We start from the raw sequence: 23,976 nt of genomic DNA on the forward strand, positions 1-23,976 counted from the left end.
CAACATGCACCTCCAGACAACAAATGGCATCAGATTTCACGCGAAACATACAGACCAGGTCAGCCTTGGAGTGGAACAGCCACAACCATCACACGCCTTTTGTTGTTTTCAATTTTCACCTTGAAAACTCGAACTCCAGTGATACCTCCTTATTGGTGGAAACGTTAGCTTCATATGGCCTGAGTCAGCTGGTTGATAGTCCCACTCATGCTGCCGGCCACACGCTGGACGGAGTTTTCTCTAATGCCCCTAGATTAAAGACAGGTTCCCCTATTCCCTTGGCGTGGTCAGATCATTTGGCCATTCCGTTGGACTTCAAATTTGCCCTCTCTGTCCCCATCCCTACCGATCATAGTAACTGGGAATTAAGAAGGAGCTACAGGGAGGTCAACAACGAGACACTGGCCTCATTTATGAACACACTGAGGCCTCTCATCCTAAAGGATACTGATGCCGCCGCTCTCGATTTCCAGCTCCATCTCGGATGCTGTAGACATCTTGGCCCCTGCTAAACAGCACTACTCGGCCAGAAGGAGTCCCTCGGCACCCTAGTTTTCCGACTCCCTCAGGTTGCTAAGGCAGGGTTTTAGGAAACAGGAGAGGTGTTAGCGGGCTCATATTGACCCCAAGGAGAGAGATATCCACCAGCGCCTCCTTAAAGAATATAAACTGGCCATAATTGAGGAAAAGAAGGCTCACTTTACCAACCTGACAGCCTCCCTCAACTCGTCTAGAGATCTGTTTAAGATTGTTGACTCCCTCTCTGCTCCTCAGATATCAGACCAGCTAGTGGGCTCTCAGGAGCTCTGTGATAAGATCTCCACCTTCTTTCACACTAAAATAGTCGATATCTACACATCACTTCAATCACTTAATGTTAATCTGCCTGCATTCCCTTTCACTGTCCTTGTTTCTTCTGACCCTGGGCCGAAGGATTCTTGCCACAGTTTCCTTAACTTCCCCCCTATTAACTTGGAAAGGATTAACCTGCTCCTCGACAAAACTAAGTCGGGTTCTCCTCTGGACCCCTGCCCTCTTAAAATACTCAAGAAACGTTTCCACTATCTTGGAACACCTTGGACAAGTGTCTCAAGTTCACATGGACAGTGAACAGAAATACAGCTACGTACTTTGATCTAGATATACAGGCAAAGGACAACAAATTGATTACATGTTTACATCAAAAACTCACCGATAAAAACTCGCTACTCCACTACAGACCCTACCATGCTAGGGTGCTGCAAGATAATTTACTGATGGGTCAATTTCTGCGATATCGCAGAAAATGCACATCCACCCAGAGCTATGTTGAACAAACAGAGGAACTGTCAAAAGACTGGAGGATCGTGCCTACCCTAAAAAGGTCATCAGACAAGCTAGGAAGAGGGCCCTTAATACACCTAGGAATGCCCTACTTCTCCTCTGGACCCCTGCCCTCTTAAAATACTCAAGAAGTGTAGGGAGGTGCTGATTCCTCCTCTCTTAGAGGTTATGAACCTATCAATCTTGGAAGGAACTTTTCCACTATCTTGGAAATTGGCGGTGGTTAAACCTCTCCTTAAGAAGCCCTCGTTGGACCCTGAGGTGATGAAGAACTTCCGCCCCATATGTCTGCTACCCGCACCAGCAAAGATTTTGGAGTCACATCTCAATTTCCACTCAAGTTCCTTCCTGGATGAATCCAGCCTGCTGGACCCATCCCAACACGGTATTCGGAGAGCTCACAGCACCGAGTCCGCTCTTACGGTGGTCATCAACAACATCCGCTCGAAGGTCGTCATGAGCCAGACCACTCTTCTGGTCCTGCTCGACCTCACGGCAGCCTTCGACACCCTGTCTCCCTCTGTTCTGGTCACTCGTCTCAGGGAGATTGGTGTCGAAGGCGCAGCTCTGAGCCTTTTGACCTCCCTTCTCAATCAAAGAGAACAGAGGGTGAAGCTGGGTGAATTCCTCTCCTCCTCTAAACCCGTACAGTGTGGGGTCCCCCAGGGATCTGCCCTGAGCCCCACTCTCTTTAATATTTACGTGGCCCCTCTCGCCAGGCTAGTAAGATCTTTTGGGTTGGAGGTACAATCATATGCCGACGACACCCAGATTATGGTCTCCCTCTCTCACTCGGTGAGTTCCTCCGCTCTTAACTTCAGGAATTGTATGGATGCCGTCTCCCAATGGATGATCCAGAATTCCTTGAAGTTAAACGGTGTGAAGACAGAAGTTCTGATCTTTGGAGGCGACCAGGACCTCTGATGGAGTGATTGGTGGCCTTCTTCCCTTGGGCCCTGTCCACTTCCTTCTCAATCTGCCAGGAACCTGGGTGTGCTGATAGACACCTCGCTATCTTTCGAACGTCAAGTCAGTAGGACCGTTTCCACCTGCTGTGGTATTATTAGGATTCTGAGAAAGATTGCTCATTATCTCTCTCCTGAAGCGAGTAAGCAAGTCACTGTTGCTCTCGTTTCTTCGAGACTTGATTATTGCAATGCACTTTACTCAGGCATAAATAAGAACCTTAATCAGCGCTTACAGACTGTTCAAAATGCGGCAGCCAGAATGGTTCTTAATCTTCCCAGACTCTCCTCAGCCTCCTCAGCCAGAAAGATCCTACACTGGCTTCCTATCCAGTCCAGGCTCTCGTTTAAGATCCTGTGTCCCGCCCATGGGGCTCTGTATGGGTCAGGATTCGAGGGCATTAGGTCCCTCTTACATGCTTACTCTCCCTGTAGAACCCTTCGATCTTCCAGTAAAAATCTTCTGGCAATCCCTCGATTTCGCAAAGTGAGGTGGGGAGGGAGAGCCTTAGCTTCCCTGGCGCCTAGGTTGTGGAATACTCTTCCACCTGATTTGTCCGGACAACCCTCTATTATGCTTTTTCGCAAAGCACTTAAAACCTGGCTCTTTGTAGAGGAGTACCTGTGATTCCTGCTCTAGAAAAATTTGCCAGCTGTCCGATCTTTCAGGCGCCTAGATGCCCCTGGGCTAAGTTACGCATTATAAGACCCCTATTCATTCATTCTTTCATTCATTCATTCATTCATTCAAGTCTCAAGTCTCAAGACTACTAGGAGCACGGCAACACTACAAACCCTTGTCAAGGGACCCCACTAAAGAGTTACAAAGTATTATATTCAAGCTGGTGTCTGAAGCCAGAGAGAAGAAATGGCTAACATACAAAGAGGCTGAATTCCTGATCAATACTAAACCTAGGGTCCCGGCATTTTATATCGTGCCCAAAATACACAAAGCCCAGCGCCCTCCACCCGGGCGCCCCATAGTATCTGTGATTCAATCTTTGCTTGAACCCTTATCCCAGTTTTCTGATTTTTTCTTAAGAGAATGTGTTATCTCGCAACCGTCTTACATACAGGATACCACGGATATTTTAAGACATCTAGATACCGTGGTATATGACCCAAACCACCAATTTCTGGTGACCATCGATATTGAGTCGCTGTACACCAGCATCCGCCAGGAAACAACGCTGGTGGCAGCAGCAGCACGTGCCCTGGTGGAATGCAAATGGTTTTATGACACTTCCAAGACATTTGTGATGCAATGCATCGAGATTGCATTAACGCGCAATTTATTGCACATAAAGATCAGCTATACCTCCAGATCTCCAGGACTTCAATGGAGGCTACTTTTGCCCCCAGTCTGGCCTGCATCTATGTAGGCCAGTTTGAGTCTAACTACATCAATCATTCCACCAATCTCTTCCAGAGGAACATTGTCCTCTGGAAGAGATATATTGATGGTGTCCTATGTATCTGGTAAGGTACGGAAGGGGAACTACATGATTTCCTCGCCTTGTTGAACACCTTGGACAAGTGTCTCAAGTTCACATGGACAGTGAACAGAAATACAGCTATGTAATTTGATCTAGATATACAGGCAAAGGACAACAAATTGATGACATGTTTACATCAAAAACTCACCGATAAAAACTCGCTACTCCACTACAGACCCTACCATGCTAGGGTGCTGCAAGATAATTTACTGATGGGTCAATTTCTGCGATATCGCAGAAACTGCACATCCACCCAGAGCTATGTTGAACAAACAGAGGAACTGTCAAAAGACTGGAGGATCGTGCCTACCCTAAAAAGGTCATCAGACAAGCTAGGAAGAGGGCCCTTAATACACCTAGGAATGCCCTACTGGAAAGGAATGAAAAAGAAAGCAATGACTGTATTCCAGTGGTCACGACCTTCGGACCATGTTCCATCAGGCAGATCATTAGAAAACACTAGCATCTGCTCAGCACTGCATCTATGAAAATGCCCCTACCAAGGTTTGGTTTTAAATGGTCCCCTAACCTTCGGGACCGTCTTGTACATACATGACCAGTGCAGGAATCTAGAGAATCTGGTGTACCTCCAGGGCACTACCCTTGTGGGGGATGTACAGTTTATAAATTGACAGTGGCTACTAAGAGTGTGACTTTAATGCATGGGAAGATCTGGCACCTGAACAGGGTTTTTTTTTTCTTGCAGAGTTTTATATAGCGCGAACTAGACCCGAACCGAATCAGGTATCAGAGCGCTTTACATAGCACCAGTTACGTTACATGAGAACGGACACACATTAATTTTAGGCACAGGGAGATTAAGTGATTTGCCCAGAATCACAGGAGGTTTTGGCGTCGTTACCGAGACTCGAACCCAGATCCCCAGGTCCGAGGTCGAGCGCCCTAGCCGTTAGGCCAACTCCTCTCCCCTCCTTTAAGGGTTAGTAACTGTAATACGACCAACGTCATTTACAGAATTACATGTCCATGTGACTTGCACTACATTGGTCTCACAACACGAATAATCAAGATCAGAATTCAGGAACACGTGAGTACACTCAGGTCCATCATTTTGTCACCCAGAAACATCAACCCAGGGACATACGATGGGTGTTACTTGAAAAGGTACTAGGTGACCAGTACAATATGGAGAACAGATTAATCATGAAAGAAGCCCGGTGGATATATCAAGAGGGGGCAGATCAACATGGGCTGAACGAACTGATAGAATGGAATAAAGTGGCACCATTCTAGGCCGACTATGGGATAAAGCATTATTTCTAATGTGCATCTGTGTGCCTTTAGTCCTATACAGATGGGGGGAGTTTTCTCTTGCCCTTTCTCCCTGTGGCTGAGTTTATGATAATTGAATGAAAATAGCATGCAGGTACTATAAGAAGTGAGTGTGTACCTAGTATGAGGGATAGATCGCCTTTGAGTGTACCATACCATGCAAACGTGATACACAACACTCATATCGGTAATGGGTGGGGTTGCCACCTAATAATGGACAAGTAGAAGTGAGTAGAAAGTATGTAGATTCCTGGTATATATTCGCTATTAAATGTAAGTGTGATACATATCCATTTATTTTATATATTTGGGCCACGCTATCACACGTATCATAAGATTGCCGCTGCCACAGAGTGGAACCCTGTATATAGACGCGAAGACTGGAAGTAGGGCGAGTCTTGGGAGCCGGAAACAGCGTGCGCTGCTGTTGATATAGACCCCGTAAATGCCATTCAGTAATGGACTAGTAGAAAAGAGATGAGAAAGTATGTAGATCCTTGGTATATTTTCGTTATTAAATACAAGCGTGATACATATCTATTCATTTTATATATCTGGGCTATGTTATCATACACACTCTAAGATGGCTGCCGCCACAGAGTGCAATCATGTATACAGACGCAAGGACCGGCAGTAGGGCGGGTAGTGAGAGCTAGTGGCAGCGCGCGCTGCTGTTGATATAGACCCCTTAAGCTTGATGCAGACGAGGGACTGAGCGTTGGCCGGATACCCGCGTCTAATCGGTAAGGAGGGGGCACTAAGGGGAGACCAAGTTCACTGTATTAAACACGGGAAGCGTACATCGCTATTTATCAATAAGTGATGGAGTTGCTCCCCGGGGCTCTGTCAAGCTGTTTGTGAGCCTTGGTGCTTCGTTTGTACCAGTAGCGAGGAGTTCCGCACTATCCTAGGTACCAGTTGGACTATATGGAGTGGGAATTAGTGACTCTAGCATGTATGGGGGTATACTTGACAGGGGTGCCCCTAGAAAAGGCAGAGAGTCTTCCGGCGGTGCTGCACGAAAAATAGGTGGTAGCACACGAAGGAAGCTCCACGCTCCCTCTTGTGGGAAATACACACAGTTCGCAAACAAGCAGTGGGGATCACAGCGACATGTATGTTCTGACCTGAGGGCACTCTCAGAATGGCTGACTGCACTATGTATGTAAAGGGAGGGTAACGAGTATTGTAATGATTTTTATCTCTCTTGTACAGATTAACTTATTGCAGTGACTAAGACGGGACATGTAAATAACTTACAGTGTGCAAAAATAGTTTCTCGTACGGGGTTGCAGGTATGCCGATGAGGGGCAACTACCCGGTAAATATATCACACGAGATATCGTTGATTCCCCACAGATATTTTTTATATCTTTTTAATTTGATGCAGGTCTGTCACATATGTTGATGAAATGTGGTATGCTGTTGTTTGCAGGTACAATAAACGGAGAAAAGAGGTGCAGCGAGGACGCTGACCCTAACCCTGATGAAATTGCCGAAATTTTTTGAGACAATGAAACATGATGGTTTTAATTGAGCAGACACACAGCAAGGAATAAGATAGTGTAGCCAGTGGGTCTAGCTCGTTTTTAAACTAGGGTGTTCCGGGTTTCTATACCAGATCCCGGGACTCCTTATAGGGTCAAATGTAGCACATACACCACATTTTTTGGTTTTCTTTTTCTCTGCACTATCTATTTATTTTTTCAAGTTGGCAGGTGCTAATGATGAGAACCTGGGGACACAGGAGAGTACCTGCCTGTAACCTCCCATGGTGTTACTCCCGTGAGGCTCTGCCATCTTTTCCTCACCTTTTTCTCCTTCTTCAGGTCCTCCGCACACTGGTGGGAGGGTTAGATAAGCAGACACAGCACCACACATCACAGTTTAAGTAGTGATTTAGGTCACTGTATGGCAGATGTGAGAAATAGATCCATTGCTGTGACACATAAAATGGTGTGTCCTCTTTAAAAACACCTGGTGGATGTTGGCTTTTGTCCATACAGTTAGATGGAACAGGTCCTTTTGTGAGGTGGAGGGCACACATCTCCTCCCCAGGTGTTCAGGCTGCACAGGCGGGAAGCGGCCGTACCCTGCTCGGGCTGCCAGTGGCAGGCGTGGCCTTAGTCCCCAAACCCAAAGATGCTCCTGTTGCACAACCAGAGCGGCGGCCGGGTCTCCCACCCGTCAATCGTCCACACAACGGTCATTTCACCCAAAGCAGACACAAGAGAGCTGACACTAACCAAACTCCTGGCAGTGACACAGGAAAACAACAAGCACAAGATGCCTTACACAATGACACAAGATCTAGAATTCGGACTAAAAAGCAGAGACACTAAAGCGACGTGGCTCGGATGTGACTGCAATGACGCATGGACAGGTGAGGACACAGACCGGCACAAAAGAACCCAAACACACCCAACAACAAAACCCTATACTCAAAAACACTGATAACTACATTTCTAATATAAAAGGTGTGCACAACACCCCAAACACTCTGTTTCACTCTTCCTACATATCTGCTGCTGCACTTAGCAAATACTGACATTGTGGCGGGGGTCAGAGTTGAATGCCAGAGACATTCAAGGATCAGGTAACGAGATGTGTGAGAATCCACGGTCGAAGGCCTGAGACATTGGACAGGAGAGCCAGCAGCATGTGTGTGTAACACCCAGTCTTCTCTGTCCCCTTAGGATGAACATTTTGGTTGGAGCCCCGAAGATGAACACTTCGCAGCCAGGCGTGAGCGCGGCAGGGACCGTGTACCACTGCCCCTGGCACCTCAATGGCACCGCCTGCAGTGCCGTAGAGTTTGACCAGACAGGTGAGTCCTCCTACACCCAGTTCAGAAACAGCATAAGTCACAAGCAAACCCATTCGTCCATGTTGTGGAGTCCCAAGTTTGTGGTACATTACTACCTTTCATCTGCTTGGTGTGTCTGGCAAACATACTGCTTCCTACCCCAGGCCCTACTGCGTGCCTACTCACCCACCCACCTACTTCCACTCTCACATTTAGGATACAGGAGTCGCACAGGAAGCCTGCAGAATAGAGGGCCTGTGTGCACGTTTTATCCCACAAAAAAGAAATGAAGGTAGCTCTGGATCCTTAGATTACCATAAATTGTTGTATGCTCCAATCTTAGCAAATCTGTCAAAATGGTGAAATGCTGAAAAACCGTCCGTCGCCAAATGTAAAGATGCGGTTATTGTAATATAAATCCAATGAAACACGCAGAGAAGTAAGTGGAATCCAAATATAGATGTCATTTCCGTTTCAGCATAACACGGGAGATACTGCTGTTCTCTTCAAAGCATAACCGTTGAATGTCGATTCAACAGTTGTTAACTCTGCCAGAAAACTGTACCACGAGCGATGCACCTTCAAACATAAGCATGTTTGAAGGTGCGCACGCCAGTAGTATTACAAAGAACATGGGACTTTCTGCAAAGCAACAAACATAGAGAAAATACCATAAAAGAACGCATAACATGTTTTACCACAAATATGAAACAAAAGCCTTTACAGGCAGCCCGCTACTATAAGCCACCGCAGGACACCGTTCCCTTCCTTGTACCCCTGTCATGTATGTTTAATGTACAGACCCCACAAACCCCTTCTCCAGCTGTGTGACTGTCAAGGATGCGCAAAGTCAAGCACAGCATTTGGGGTGTTTAGTCCAATGTAAAACGGGCATGCTACACGGACCAGGGTACAGAGTGGCAGCCACCTACTAGAGAACTCAGGTAGGATTTCATGGACTAAACATAGGGATAAAACACTGTCTTTGCACCAGTTAACACACTCCAGACTAATAGCATAACAACTGTGCATTTACTTTTTAAACATGTTATTACTACAAATCACTGCAGCTACAGGAAAAGGAATGTACAGCATCTTCAGCCAGCCAGGCAGCTATTTAATTTAATTTAATTTAATGTAATATATTTTACTTATTAAGCGCACACATACACCCATAGGTACCCTGGCGTTTCTTATAACTGATTAATCATGGCTAGGGGCTTATATATATATACAGACAGCAAACCTGTGGACTAACATATAGGAAAAAGCCAGGTTCTTGGAAGCCGCCTACACATTAGCCGCAGTGGGTCCCCCTGAAGTTACTGTAGACTATTCCAAAGCCGCCGCATGAGCGCGCCCACCCAAGGTAACTGGTGGCAATCTAGGCACATTGTGTAAGTTGGCCTTCTCAGATCTCAAACTGCATCTTGAACTTACAAATCAAACTTCATTGACAAAGGGCTACACCTGCTATCTTAAAGTGCTAAAGGATTTAAATATTTTTCTTTCATTAACTGGAAGCCAATGTAATTTGCCTATCACAGGAGAGATGGATTCAGGTTTCTTGATATTCAGAACCAGTCTCGCCCTTGCCTTTTGGACACAATCTGTTCAGGGATTTTCCAGCCAGACTCAGATGTATACAGTTACAGTAGACCAGCCTGGCAAATACAAACGGATTTCCAAACTTTTTCTCTCCATGGCCTGCCCTCCGACAAGACTATTTGGCCACACACCATGCCCTTTGTTATTCCCTATGCTGCCACTCTACATATTATTTAACCCGTTGCGTGCTCGTGACGGAACCGTTCCGTCACGGCCCGCTCGCCGCACCTGCGCGGTGCGAATTCCGTGCCTGCGCTGAGCGTTCTAAAGAGCGGGTGGGGCCGTGACGGAACCGTTCCGTCACAAGCACAGCTCACCCGAGGGCCTTGACAGAGCGGTTCCGTCATGAGTTTAGGAGCGCCATGCGGCCCCGCCTCCCCCTTAGCGCTGCAGCGGAATAGCCGCCGCAGCTAAGGGGTTAAATGACCCTGCTGAATCAACACTCTATGAACGTCAGCCTACTTCTTATGCTCACTTTTGTTGTGTACATGCACTTGTATACGCCCATCTGTTTACTTTTCCTGATTTATAGTACTCCGATTCCAAAAAGGGTCATTTGTATATTATCTGTTTGCCCCCATGATGTACAGTGCTCTGATACCCGAAAGGGTCATGTTTGCGCTATATAAAACTCAATAAATAAATATGTCTCAGGTGATAGCTGACACAATAAATAATTCACTTCAGCACCTCAGTTGGAAGAGACAATTCTTTACCAGGCCAGAATGAGTGATTCCAAACCAATGTCTGTCAGAAGGGAATACATATTTATTTATTTTCCCCATTTAATTGCCGATGATTTCGTGACATCCAGCTTTGCATACTTGCCCTACTTGTCTGCATATTTAAAACCTTATACTAGGATCACCATCAGCCCCAAATAAAATCTGCCTATCAGCCGCATACAAAAGGGTAGCTAGGTCGTAAGATTGAATCAGATGGGTCATGGCACCCAGTACAGATTGAATAGCACAGGTGAAACACCGACCCAATGGCGTACTCTATATGACAAGTCTTTCATTTCAGACAGATGAGGACCCAGGTCCACCTGTACAGTCCGCTTAGCTCTGAAACCGTTTAAGAGCAATGTCTCTGACATCGAAACCCTTGACGAGATCCAACATCACCTGGTGGTCAACAATATCAAACGCAGCTGACAGATCCAATAGAATCAGAGGCATTGGGAGATCATAGTCAGCAACACCTGAACTCAAACATGCATTAATAATAACCTAATAACCTGAGCAGCGGAATGTGATATTTGTAGCCTCGTTGGCAGAATGTCTTCTCCTGAGTCAGGAGGCCACTGCTCCTAATTAAGGCCAGAGAGTCCTCATCCTTCAATTCACAAAATCCAATCAGTGTCTTGGACTGTTCAATAGAGCCGCCTTTAGGTTGAGAAAGACCATCAGAGGTCTGTTTCTGACCAATAAATGAACATTAACAGCCAATATTTTCTGCTCACAGAACTCTGCAAATTGTTTGCATTTGATCATGGAGCTTTCCCTCTCCGACTGTCCAAGAGGCACTTTTACTTCCTTCATAACTTGAAAACCTGCTAAGACTGGTGTTGCTATGATTCTGTAGCTGCTCCCACCCCAGAGGAGACATACTTCAGTGCTCAGCTAGCCATTGCATCACTTTATCTCTTCCATGCCTTTGCCAGAATGCCATGGCCTTGGGCTCCTTTCCTTCACTGCACCCTGGAGCTTCATGCCTTAGATGCTTTGAGGATCTACGTCTCTCATTTCTGGTATTTCTGGTGGTTGGAAAAGGTGCTCAATCCGGCAGCCCCTCTCCCATCAGCTTTTGTCGAAACCTCCCACAACAATACACTGTGGGCTCTTGTCACAAAAGGTGGAGAAGTAAGGGCAGAGTTGTATAGCTTTATGTTTTTTTTCTAATCACAAACATAGGAGACCACACTTCCAGGGATAAAACAGAACTTTTAATTTAGTTCTTTATCCTACACTATAGATATTTTACTCATGTCTGATTGGCAAAACGAATAAAGTATTTTTTTGTCACAATCCAGAAATCTTTAAACTCACAATTCACTTTCTCACTGATCACTAATAACCAGCTCCGCAGTAAACTGGCGTCGCAGCACACTAGGATGGCATTCGGCCACTCCTGGTGGGGCCCGATGATGAAGCATGTCACCAACTAGGTTGGTGAGTGAGGGCTTTTGTAGAAACCTAGCGGGTTTTCTTCACAGTAGGTCTTCACTGTGATTTCCTACATGCTTGCTCTTCTTTCATTTGCTATGACACACTCCTTTGTTGATTTTTCTGATTTGTCCTGAGGATAGTAGGAGTGCTCCTGAATTGTTCCCTTCCTCTCTTGTTGATTCCAGTATTCACAAACATACCCATAAGGCTGCCTGTAGAGCTCCACCAGTCCAGTCACTTATGGAAATGTCACGTGACTTACTCCAGAGGTCTTAGTCCCTCATGCAGAGTTCCCCATAGCAAAGAACTCGGAGGAATAGGAGCTTCCTGCGAGAACTTTTTTTCTGTGGGGAAGACATTTTTCCCAAAGGAGAAAGCCCTTCTCGTACACTCCCACCAAATGTGGGGGTGAGCTTTTTCCTTTCCACCCTTGGCTGGAGTAAATCTGCCACCATTTCAACGGTAGGAAAAAGTCAGATGGAAGTTTGGAAAGCTCACAAACTCACTTATTTGTTGGCGTCTGCGAACTTCTAAGGCAAACCATTCCTTGGAACCCACATTCCCCACATCTAGAATGGAATTTACGAGCGTAGATTTCTACACTTTCATGGTGGAAGAATCCACCTTTGTACTACTATTTAGGCCTTCCAGGAATTCCTTTATGAGTTCCTGGAAGGCATAACAAACATTAACATTGGGCCGTAAATGTAGGTTTATTCAGAGCCCTGTTCACAAATTCTTTGTGAATTGGACTCTGCATTTAAATACAGTGCCTCATGCACAAATCTAGGCGCCTCACCAATTACTGAAGATGTGAACTCAGTTACAGATAAGCAAGGTCAAACTAACAGTGTATCAATAGAACGTGAGACCAGGGCCAGCAATAGGCATTAGTTGCTTAACTAAGTCAGTTCTTAATTTGTTAAAACATAAGTGCCAGGAGGCATTGCAACTTAAACCGCCTCTGCCAGTGCTGCCAATGACAGTACCAGCACAACTACTTGTCACAACTACTTGTCATCACGTTCCTACAAGTTTGACAATTCAGACCATTTCAGGCCCCCAAAGCTATAAGAATGGCTTAAGCGGCAGGATTTTTGTTTTTAATGTATATGGGATTAACATACTACTGCTGTTGTGCTCATCTCTACATTAGACAAACAGTGCCACCATGGGGGTGAGTGTTTGTATTGTCAACGCTCCGTCCATCATCACCCTTGGTTTTTCTTTGTTCGCCCTAAGTTGGCAGGGTATGCTCAGACGTGAGTCCCTTGCTCACTTTGCCACTGAAGTCAAGCAAGCCCGGCTGAAGACGGCTGTAATGCCAGAAACCGGTCCTGGGAATCTTGATTCCGTCCAGGGAAGACATGGCTTGGCAGTTCGGGCTGGACTGTTCCCATGAGGCACAGGGTCAGACTGATTTGCATATGGCCATCTCTGACCTGGGGTGGCGGAGTGCGCTAAAGAACGTGATGGATTAAACCCAGATCAGTTGACTGGGGGTGAGTGTTTGTATTGTCAACGCTCCGTCCATCATCACCTTTGGTTTTTCTTTGTTCGCCTTAAGTTGGCAGGGTATGCTCAGACTTGAGTCCCTTGCTCACTTTGCCACTGGAGTCAAGCAAGCCCGGCTGAAGATGGCTGTAATGCCAGAAACCGGTCCTGGGAAGCTTGATTCCGGTCCAGGGAAGACATGGCTTGGCAGTTCGGGCTGGACTTTTCCCATGAGGCACAGGGTCAGACTGATTTGCATATGGCCATGTCTGAACTGGGGTGGCGGAGTGAGCTAAAGAACGGTGATGGATTAAACGCAGATCAGTTGACTGGGGGTGAGTGTTTGTATTGTCAACGCTCCGTCCATCATCACCTTTGGTTTTTCTTTGTTCGCCCTAAGTTGGCAGGGTATGCTCCGACGTGAGTCCCTTGCTCACTTTGCCACTGGAGTCAAGCAAGCCTGGCTGAAGACGGCTGTAATGCCAGAAACCGGTCCTGGGAAGCTTGATTCCGGTCCAGGGAAGACATGGCTTGGCAGTTCGGGCTGGACTTTTCCCATGAGGCACAGGGTCAGACTGATTTGCATATGGCCATGTCTGAACTGGGGTGGCGGAGTGAGCTAAAGAACGGTGATGGATTAAACGCAGATCAGTTGACTGGGGGTGAGTGTTTGTATTGTCAACGCTCCGTCCATCATCACCTTTGGTTTTTCTTTGTTCGCCCTAAGTTGGCAGGGTATGCTCAGACGTGAGTCCCTTGCTCACTTTGCCACTGGAGTCAAGCAAGCCTGGCTGAAGACGGCTGTAATACCAGAAACCGGTCCTGGGAAGCTTGATTCCGGTCCAGGGAAGACATGGCTTGGCAGTTTGGGCTGGACTGTTCCCATGAGGCACAGGGTCAGACTGATTTGCATATGGCCATGTCTGAACTGGGGTGGCGGAGTGAGCTAAAGAACGGTGATGGATTAAACCCAGATCAGTTGACTGGGGGTGAGTGTTTGTATTGTCAACGCTCCATCCATCATCACCTTTGGTTTTTCTCTAGACTGGTATAAGTGCCAGTGTTGTCAATTAAGTGCCAGAAACCACCGTCTCAAATTAAGCACTGCACATTGGAGCTATTATCACAGTCAGTAATGGCCACTAGTGGAAAGTAAGAACTGAAGTTATTGTCACTATCACCACCAGTGATGAGTACTAGGTGCAAGAACTAGAGTTGTTATGATGCGAACTGACACATTGGTCGCACAGGGTCTAAACTGATGGGACCAGAAGAACTGATAGTGGTTTAGAAGCACGAAACAACCACTCCAAAAAATGCTGAAGAATAAAACACCTCCAGCTCAGTTTTAGTACTGTGTACATGTTAATAAGTTGTGATAATAAAACCATGACAATACACTGAAAAGTCCAGAGTGACAATATAGTCATAGAAGTGAATGCAATTACCCCAAGGTGATTAAGGGCGAAGTAAAAAAAAAATCAACTGTATAAATATTTTTAAACAAGGCATTGGAGACCTAGTCACTAGACTAGCCGTGTCCCTTAAGAAGATGCAGTTAACATTTCTAATCATGGCCAGGGTCTCTAGAGTTATGTGAGTCTGCTGCTATGACATTTTCTACATAATATGAATTTACCACACTTCCCAACTAATCCACTGTTGGCTGATAATATGCAGATTGCAACTAAGTTCAACAAATTAAAGACATCTTGTTTTGGACTGACAACTAAGAGGGCCTAGAAATTAGGCCCAACATGTCACCATATTCATTTCAAAGTCCATAACTCTAACTTGTTGAGGCCAACCCAGGCTTTTCAACACCCACATGTGGGAAAAATAGCCCCTTTTTATAGTGATGCTGAGCATTGGCTGTATACTTTAAATGGAGGTTGTTTTTTACTTAAGTTTAGATCTAGATTGGAATTTTCAAGCTTCAGAAGGTCTAAAAAGAGAGGCATGTAGCCTTTGGTGAGTGCTCTGGATTGAGAGAATGTGTTGTTTGGTTGGGTAAGTAGAGTAAAGTGAGTTTATGAAATGTAATGTTGAATGTGAGGTTTAGGGCTGACAGGGATGTTAGGAGGAGTCACCAGTTTGAGACATGATTATAATATTGAGTGACATGTTAGAATTAAATGAGGATTTGAATAAAGCAAGGTACAGCGTCATACTTGGCATGGAGTGGTTTTAAGTTTGAGTGGGTGTTATGTGAGGGTAGGTGAGTATGGGTGCTACTTGGAAAAGGTCCTAGTGAGAATAGTAGGTGAAACAGGTTAATGTTTGGTAGGGAGGACGGTGGCAGAGTCTCCCCGACCCGCTTGACGCCAGCACAGCTGTCTTGTGAGTGTCAGACATGCCTGTAATATCGTGTCTGTCTACCTGACCTGACGCCAGGAAATCAGTTTTTAAAAATACGTTTTAAATTGTGTATTTTATACTTTGTATTTGCTCTCACTCACTGTTTAGTTTCCCTCACGGTCCTTCACGGTCCTAACGCCGCATTCCTAGGGGCAACAGGAGTCCATTCCAAAATAGGGAAGTCTGGGCTCGATACTCCAGCCTGCCCGCCCCGTTCCGACTCGGCAATTAGTGTCGTTGAGCGGAGGGCAGACAGGCAAGAGCCAGACCTACTTCCGGTCAAAGCAGCGGTTAGCGCTCTAGGCTTTTCCTCGGAAGGGCTATTTAGACAGCAGACACTTGCCGGCTGACTCCGGTAGGGAGGCCGTTGGCAGAGTCTCCCCGACCCTCTTGACGCCAGCACAGCTGTCTTGTGAGTGTCAGACACGCCTGTAATATTGTGTCTGTCTACCTGACCTGACGCCAGGAAATCAGTTTTTAAAAATACGTTTTAAATTGTGTATTTTATACTTTGTCTTTGCTCTCACTCACTGTTTAGTTTCCCTCACGGTCCTTCACGGTCCTAACGCCGCACTCCTAGGGGCAACAGGGGTCCATTCCAAAATAGGGAAGTCTGGGCTCGATACTCCAGCCTGCCCGCCCAGTTCCGACTCGGCAAGTAGTGTCGTTGAGCGGAGGGCGGACAGGCAAGAGCCAGACCTACTTCCGGTCAGAGCAGCGGTTAGCGCTCTAGGCTTTTCCACGGAAGGGCTATTTAGCCCTCCTTTAGCTTTGAACACGCAGCTATCGCGCGCAGGGGTGCGCCTAAGAGCGCGCCTAAGACAAGCCGAAGAGAAGCCCGTCTGCGCCCGTCCGCGACTGGACGGGGCCAGGGGCCATGGGCTCTATTCCAAAGGACTCAGATGCAATTATGAGACATAGTTTTCGGTACTCTTCCCAGGCGCTTAAAGATCTGCAGCCAGAACCCTTGGTAGGTTGTGTTGTGCGCTCTTTATTATGCCCCGAAGGTCCATTCTCATGTTTACATTGTTGCTTTCAGGCATCTTTTATTAATCCGGATACTGATGGTATTGCTGTGGAAAACAAGTTACCTACTAGGTCCCGTTCTCAAACATCCCTTCTTGATTCTTTTATTAGCCTTAATATTGAGGAAACCCCGCCAGTGAATAGTTTAAAAAGTTTTCTTTTAAACATTCGCTCCCTACCAAAGCACCATCTTGAATTTTGGGATTTGGTTAATACTGTAAAACCAGATATTTGTTTCCTTACAGAAACCTGGTTAAAGCCCCACACAGTTCCTGCCATTACGCTAGGGGTTCCGAAGGGATATAAGGTCCTTAAATTAGATCGTCCTGTAAAAACCGGGGGAGGTATTGCTATAGTATATAGAGAAGACGGTTTGAAGATCTCTCTGTTAGAACAAAGAAGCTGTCCCATGATGGAAATGATGGTCTTCAAGATCAATTCCACACCCAGAACTCACTGGAAGGGGGTGTTAGTGTACCGTCCCCCGGGGTCAAGTGCGGGTTTCTCGCTTTCCCTAGTGGAATTTTTGGCTCCATATTTGAAAGCCAAAGAAGATTTTATTCTCCTTGGAGATTTTAATGTCCATGCAGACCTCCCCAGTCACCCTGATACTGCATTATTACTCTCAGATCTTACAATATTAGGGTTAGAGATCCAAAATAAGGGTCCCACACATATTGGTGGACATACGTTGGACCTAATGTTCACCAATTGCTCTAAAATTACATATTGGTCAACATCTCAAGTGAGCTGGTCTGACCATCACATGGTTGAATTTTTTTTCTGTGGTTTTGTTATACCACATCAAAAGTTTCTTCCCGCTATTTTGCGGAGATCATGGCACAAAGTAACACCAGATGAATTACAGAGGGTCTGGAAGAAGCCCATCTTTACAGAGATAGATAATGTTGAATCCAGCCTAACCAAGTATAATAAAGTTCTCCTAGAAGCAGTGGATCTATTGGCGCCACTGAAGCTACACAAACAGCATCCAGTATCCAAACAGGAGATATGGTATACTGAAGAACTTAGAGGGGAGAAGCAGAAGTGTAGAAAGATCGAAAAAGCTTGGAGGAAATCACACATGGAAGCTAGCAAGAAAGAGTATACTGATGCCCTGGCCTCCTATCACAAAAACTTAAAGATGGCCAGGAGGAGTTGTCTTGCGTCACAATTGGCTGAAGCAGGCAACTCTTCCCGAGAACTCTATAAGATCCCACAGTCCTTCGTAAAACCTGTGGCCTGCGAGAGTCCAGATGACTTCTCTCAAGCCCTGTGTGATGAAATATCATTATTCTTCAAGAATAAAATAGAGCTTATCTATGAGAAAATCAAGCAGTCAGGGATTGCTGGGAGTAATACCACCAGTTCCTCCCTGACATTACCTGTCTCACCTCTGCCATCTGCGCGTGCTAATATTCTACTTACCACATTTCCAGAGATTAATTTTCCCGATGCTACCTCCCTGGCCAGTCAAATTAAAACAGGATCTCCTTTAGATCTTCTGCCAGCAAAGATGGTGGGCTCTCTAGGGAATCTGTTCCTACCTGGAATTCAAACTGTGATCAATCTCTCTCTTAGAGAAGGTCATGTGCCAGGTGAATGGAAGAGAGCAGTAGTGAACTCTATTCGAAAGAACGCAGCCCTGCCATGGTCAGACCTTTCCAACCTCCGTCCTATCTCCCTACTTCCTCATATCAGCAAGATGACCGAGAAACATGTGAATACCCATCTGTCTAAGTTTATCGAGGCAGCGGGCGGTCTGGACCATTCTCAATCTGGGTTCAGACCTAACCACAGCACCGAGTTGGCCCTCCTCTCTGTGACCAATACCATCAGGATGGCACAGGATAGAGGGGGCTCCATGATCTTGGTGCTGTTGGATTTGTCTGCTGCCTTTGACACGGTTTCACATGATATTCTTCTCGGTCGTCTGCGGAAGCTGGGGATAGGCGGTTTGGCTCTGGCCTGGCTTGAGAGCTTTCTCTCGGGCCGATCACAAACCGTCAGGTTGGGCTCCCATCAATCGATCTCTAGGGAGCTCACTAAGGGGGTCCCACAGGGCTCATGCCTAAGCCCCACACTTTTTAATGTGTATGTGGCCCCCTTGGCGGATATTGTGAGAGAATATGGGTTCACTCCAGTATCGTATGCTGACGATACTCAGCTTTTGTTCCCCTTCCATACCCTGACACCAGCAATTAAACATGCATTTGCCACCGGTATGAGAGCGGTATCTGATTGGATGGCCTCCAATTGCCTACAATGCAATGTGAGCAAGACGGATGTCATGCTTTTTGGAGAAGCCCCCCTCTTGTGGTCGCCTGATTGGTGGCCTCTGGATTTAGGATCTGCTCCTTGCCCTAAGCAGATAGTAAAAAACTTGGGGGTACGGCTCGACCAGGCGTTACTACTAAAGGAACATGTGAATCTGGTGGCGGGAACCTGTTTCAGGACCATTGGGCTCCTGAGGCGTGTGTTCCCGTTCCTGGATGACTGCTATAGGAAAACGCTGGTTCAGACACTGGTCGTCAGTAGATTGGATTACTGCAATGGACTACTTCTATCTGCCAACGAGGAACAATTGAGCCATTTGCAGGTGATCCAGAATACTGCGGCCAGATTAATTCTTGACGCTCCCCCCAGGTCCTCCTCACGCCCTCTTCTGCATAAACTCCACTGGTTGCCTATCCACCAGCGAATTGAGTTTAAAGTGTGTTGTGTAATCCACAGATGCCTTCATGGATCTGGCCCTAAATATCTGGCTGAACTATTCCGGCTGTATATTCCGACTCGTTCGTTGCGCTCTAGCAACCAATTATTGCTGCAGGTCCCTCGTATTAAGAAGGCAAGACAAGGGGGTCGTGCCCTGTCCTATAAGGGGCCCACTCTCTGGAACACCTTGCCCCTTTTCTTAAGACAAATTACTAACATCTATGCCTTCAAGAAATCCCTTAAGACTCATCTGTTTCCGGCTGTGTAAGATCTAGGGCTCTCTATGACTTTAATTCTGTTCTGGCATCTTGGAAGATCATAAGCGCGGAGATACCCTATGGGGTCGATTCCTGCGCTAAAGAAGAACATAAAATAAAATAAAATAAAATAAATGTCTAAAGGCAAAAGAGATGGCTCTATCCCAGAGCATGGCCCTTAGCACTCTTTTAGCCCTCTCCTGCCAACTTTGCTCCACGTCCTCTGTGATCAGTTCAGCACACGTATTATAGCGCCGCGCTCTACAGGTGTCAATAACAATAACAATGTTTGAGTGGTGGTTTAGGCTAGGGCTGATTGAGCACTGGACATGTTTGTGACTTTGGTTGTGATTATGTATGGGTAGAATGTCATGTTTAGGGTGTAGAGTTCAGTACAAGGTTAGAGGGCAGATTTGATGTTCAGTTAGGGTTTGGGAAAGGTGATTATTAGGCGGCGTGCAGTTTTAATAATGAGCGAAAGTTGTCTGCTAGCTTATGTTTTAGCATTTAGTGGTTAATGTGAATCTGTGCGATTCCTTAATTGGGAATTTCAAGATTTCTTGATGGTTGTGTTCATTTATTTATATTAAACTTTTTTATTAGGTTTTCCACATTTTAGGATCATTACACATTGTTATTTACCAAGGTTACATGTGTAGTACCGGAAGACATATCATAAGTACTAAATCATGGTTAGAGGCGGGTGAGAATAGAAACTTACAATCTGAAGGGGTCAAATGATGCTTCAAGGGAACTTGCTTTCCACCGGGTGGAGGTGGGGGGGGCTCCCCCGCTGCCCCCCTTGTAGGTCCGATGGTGGGAAAAATAGGAAGAGGTAACAAACTGTGAACTCATGGACGAACCAGGGGAAGGTGACTGGGTGTGGGGGCGTGGTTGGGCGGATGGACATTTGTCGCTGGCAACTATGCTTTTTGGGGTTACGGGCTCAGGCAAGAGGTGGCTTGGACAGGTCCTGGAGGGGGCTGTCAGTGTTGAGTGTGCCTGTATATCATGTAAGGAACTTCGGGAGGGCGAGAGCCTGCTTGAGGCCTAGGGAGGGAGAATGCAACAGGACACCTCGGTTGGGACCGACTCGTTGGTTGTGTTTGAGAGGTGATGGTATGTTCTGGGTACGACTTTCGTCTTTGCTAAAGGCCTAATGATTTGTCTGCTCTGAAAGACTGCACGTTGCATCTTAGTTCAGATGACACAATAATAATATTTTGTATTTAGCACTTCTCATGTACGTCTGCCCATTCTAGGTGCTGTAAATAACATGCTTTAATATTACTTAGATGAATTACATGAATAACTTAAACACTAAAGTTGCTTTATGTCCCCTGCAGGCGATCGAGTGGTGAACCAGAGCTCCATGACAATGGAAGTCTACAAATCCCAGCAGTGGATGGGAGCCTCTGTCAAGGCCTGGAAAAATAAGGTTGTGGTAGGTATTGGCAACGGTTTGCAATATGGCTATCTGGAGGTGAGGCGGCAGATGGAATAGTGCCCAGCACATGCTCGTAAAGTGCAGGACCTGTAAATGGAGGAACCAGGCTCTGCCACGCGGTCCAAGACCAGACCGACAATGTATTCTGTACCCACAGTCATGCAGTAACAGAAGATACAGGACCTCTTATCATAAATGCAAAATGTATTGCAGCCTCTTGGGAGGGATGGTGAAAACTACACCACCACCCCAAGGGCCACAGTGAGGAAGCTGAGATGGGCTCCCTGGCTAGCATTGTCTCAGCTATGGTTCTCATCAAGCCCCTCTTCTTCTCTTCCAGCCGGCTTCCCTTCCCAAGATCTCCCTGGGCGATAAAAGGCGCCATCCCTGGCACTTGCCTATTTCTTGTCAGAGGGGTGAGCCAGTCCTACTGTGGACTGTTCGAGTATGGAGCAGTGTTTTGTGCCCACATCTTTCTGGGCTTCCCTTTGTAACTTCTGGGCTAGCTGACGCATGGTGTCTGTTGCATGACGCAGCTCTGGTAATAGGTTTTTCCTGTTATTGAATTCACTCACGATTCGCGTGAAGCTTTTTTTGGCATAGTGTAATTCGAATAGCCGTCCTGAGTCCTGATCCAATGTATTAATACCCTTTTTATTCTGTTCTGAAATTACTGCAATCAATCAATCATTTGTAGAGGGTCTCAGGTGCTGGGGAGAGGGGGAGGGGTGCTGCTACTGCTCAAACAACCAGGTCTTGAGAAGTCTCCTGAAGGTCAACGTCCTGGGTCTGCCGCAGGTGGATGGGGAGGGTGTTCCATTTCTTAACGGCGAGGTGGGAGAATGATCTTCCGCCGGCGGTCGCTCTTCAGATGCGGGGGATGGTGGTGAGGTCAGCGGATCGAAGCTGGTGGTTCGGGATGTAGAGGTGAGTCGTTTGTTGAGGTATGCTGATCCGGCGTTGTGGAGTGCTTTGTGAGCGTGGGTGAGGAACTTGAAGGTGATTCTCTTGTTGACGGGGAGCCAGTGCAGGTCTCTCAGGTGAGATGTGATGTGGCTGTGGTGGGGGATGTCGAGGATGAGGTATGCAGAGGCGTTCTGTATGCGTTTTAGTCATTTCTGGAGTTTGGCCGAGGTTCCCGCGTAGAGGGCGTTGCCGTATTCCAGTCTACTGGTGACGAGGGCCTAGGTGATTGTCCTTCTGGTTCAGGTGGGGATCCATCTGTAAATCTTGCGGAGCATGCGAGGGTGTTGAAGCAGGAGGAGGAGACAGCGTTGACTTGCAGGGTCATTGATAGCGATGAGTCAAGGATGAACCCTGGGTTGCGTGCGTGGTCGGTGGGCGTCGGGGCAGCTCCCAGTGTGGCCGGCCACCAGGAGTCGTCCCAGGCAGAGGGGGTAGAGCCAAGGATGAGGACCTCCGTCTTGTCCGAGTTCAGTTTCAGGTGGCTGTTCTTCATCCATATGGCAACGGCCTTCATGCCTTCGTGTAGGTTGGTTTTGGCGGTAGAGGGGCCCCTTGTGAGGGAGAGGATCAGCTGTGTGTCGGCGTATGAGATGATGTTGAGGTCGTGCGATTGGGCTATGTGGGCGAGCGGTGCCATGTAGACATTGAAGAGTGTGGGGCTGAAGGATGATCCTTGGGGTACGCCGCAGATGATCTTGGTGGCTTTAGATCGGAATGGAGGGAGGCGGTCACTGTGGGTTCTGCCGGTGTGGAAGGAGGTGGTCCAGTCCAGAGGTTTGTTGTGGATCACTGCGTTGTGGAGAGATGCACGTAGGGTGTGGTGGCAGACTGTGTCGAAGGCGGCCAAGAGGTCTGGGAGGACGAGGGCCACGGTTTCTCCGTTGTCCAGCCGGTTCCTGATGTCGTTGGTAGCGGCGATGAGGGCAGTTTTGGTGCTGTGGTTGCTGTGGAATCCGGATTGGGACGGTTCTAGGATGTTGTTCTCCTCGAGGAAGCGGGTCAGTTGCCTGTTGACAATCTTCTCGATGACTTTTGCCGGGAACGGGAGTAGGGAGATGGACCGGAAGTTCTTGAGGTCCTTAGGGTCCGCCTTGGGTTTCTTGAGTAGGGCATTGATCTCGGCGTGCTTCCAGCTCTCCGGGAAGGTGGCGGTCTCGAAGGAGTTAGTGATGATCTTGCGGGGATGGGGTGCGGGCAGGAGTCTGATGGTGAGCCGGAGTGGATGGTGTTCATGATTATGATGGTGTCGTAGTTGTGGATGTGGGTCCAGGAGAGCAGGGGTTCGGTGTGGCTGGGGGCAGTGATTATGAGGTGTCAGAGGCTGTGGGGGGGCCTGGTTGTTGAAGCTGTCGTGGATGTCACAGTAAACTGCTTCCTAAATCCATTGGAATTCTATTCTCCTACTCAAACCTTTATAGAAGAAAGTGCTTTCTATTTCTTCTTAGGAATTACGTCACAATGTCGCGTGTTAGCTGGTTACCTGCTTCTAGGATTTTAAGTTTGATCCTATCCTCTCCTCAATTCCAAGCTTTTTTTATTTCGCTGATCTTCTATCTGCTGCCTGTTGCTACCTGTCGTCTTGCCTGATTCCCAGAGTTTTTATGCTATCTCTAGTTTTTTTCCTTTTGGGGAACTGAAGTTTTCTCAAGTTGCTTTCATCTTTTCATCCACATTTCCGAAGCTGGTGTCTGGTGTGGGAAAGGAAAGCAGCTGGCCTTTTCTACCTGCTAAGAAGACCTTCACGAGTCACCAAAAATCCCTGCATTTAACAGGTTGCCACACGAAATGGATCTAAAATACAAGATCTTCTAGCTGCAGTGACATCTTAGACTGCCCAAGTGCAACACCTGACTGAAAAGGCAACTTAGTGCGATTCCTTGGCAGTGCTTCAGCAATGTTTATTGGATCCACCCTTATCCCAACTACCTCAACATAAATTTGATGGAAATCATGCAAAATGTAAGGACTTGCTCCATATTTGTGTGATCCATTTCATATTTAAACCACATGCTTACATGCCTCGATCATGCTACGGTGGAATTCATAGTCAA

The 23,976-nt window shown here is 46.9% G+C and overlaps 1 protein-coding gene across 3 annotated transcripts in view; it reads left to right on the forward strand.

Annotated features, from left to right (window-relative positions):
* Positions 1 to 23,976, forward strand: part of ITGA2B (integrin subunit alpha 2b) — a 298,569-nt gene that overhangs the window by 56,273 nt on the left and 218,320 nt on the right. For all 3 annotated transcript variants that reach the window (XM_078645167.1, XM_078645165.1, XM_078645166.1), the window contains 2 exons: positions 7,774 to 7,904; positions 20,859 to 20,956. In XM_078645167.1, coding sequence (XP_078501293.1) covers positions 7,775 to 7,904; positions 20,859 to 20,956 — 228 coding nt within the window. In that variant the 5' untranslated portion in view covers position 7,774. The remainder of the gene's footprint in view (positions 1 to 7,773; positions 7,905 to 20,858; positions 20,957 to 23,976) is intronic.

The sequence above is a fragment of the Lissotriton helveticus genome, chromosome 5_1 (genome assembly GCF_964261635.1).
Source record: "Lissotriton helveticus chromosome 5_1, aLisHel1.1, whole genome shotgun sequence".
Taxonomy (NCBI): Eukaryota; Metazoa; Chordata; class Amphibia; order Caudata; family Salamandridae; genus Lissotriton; species Lissotriton helveticus.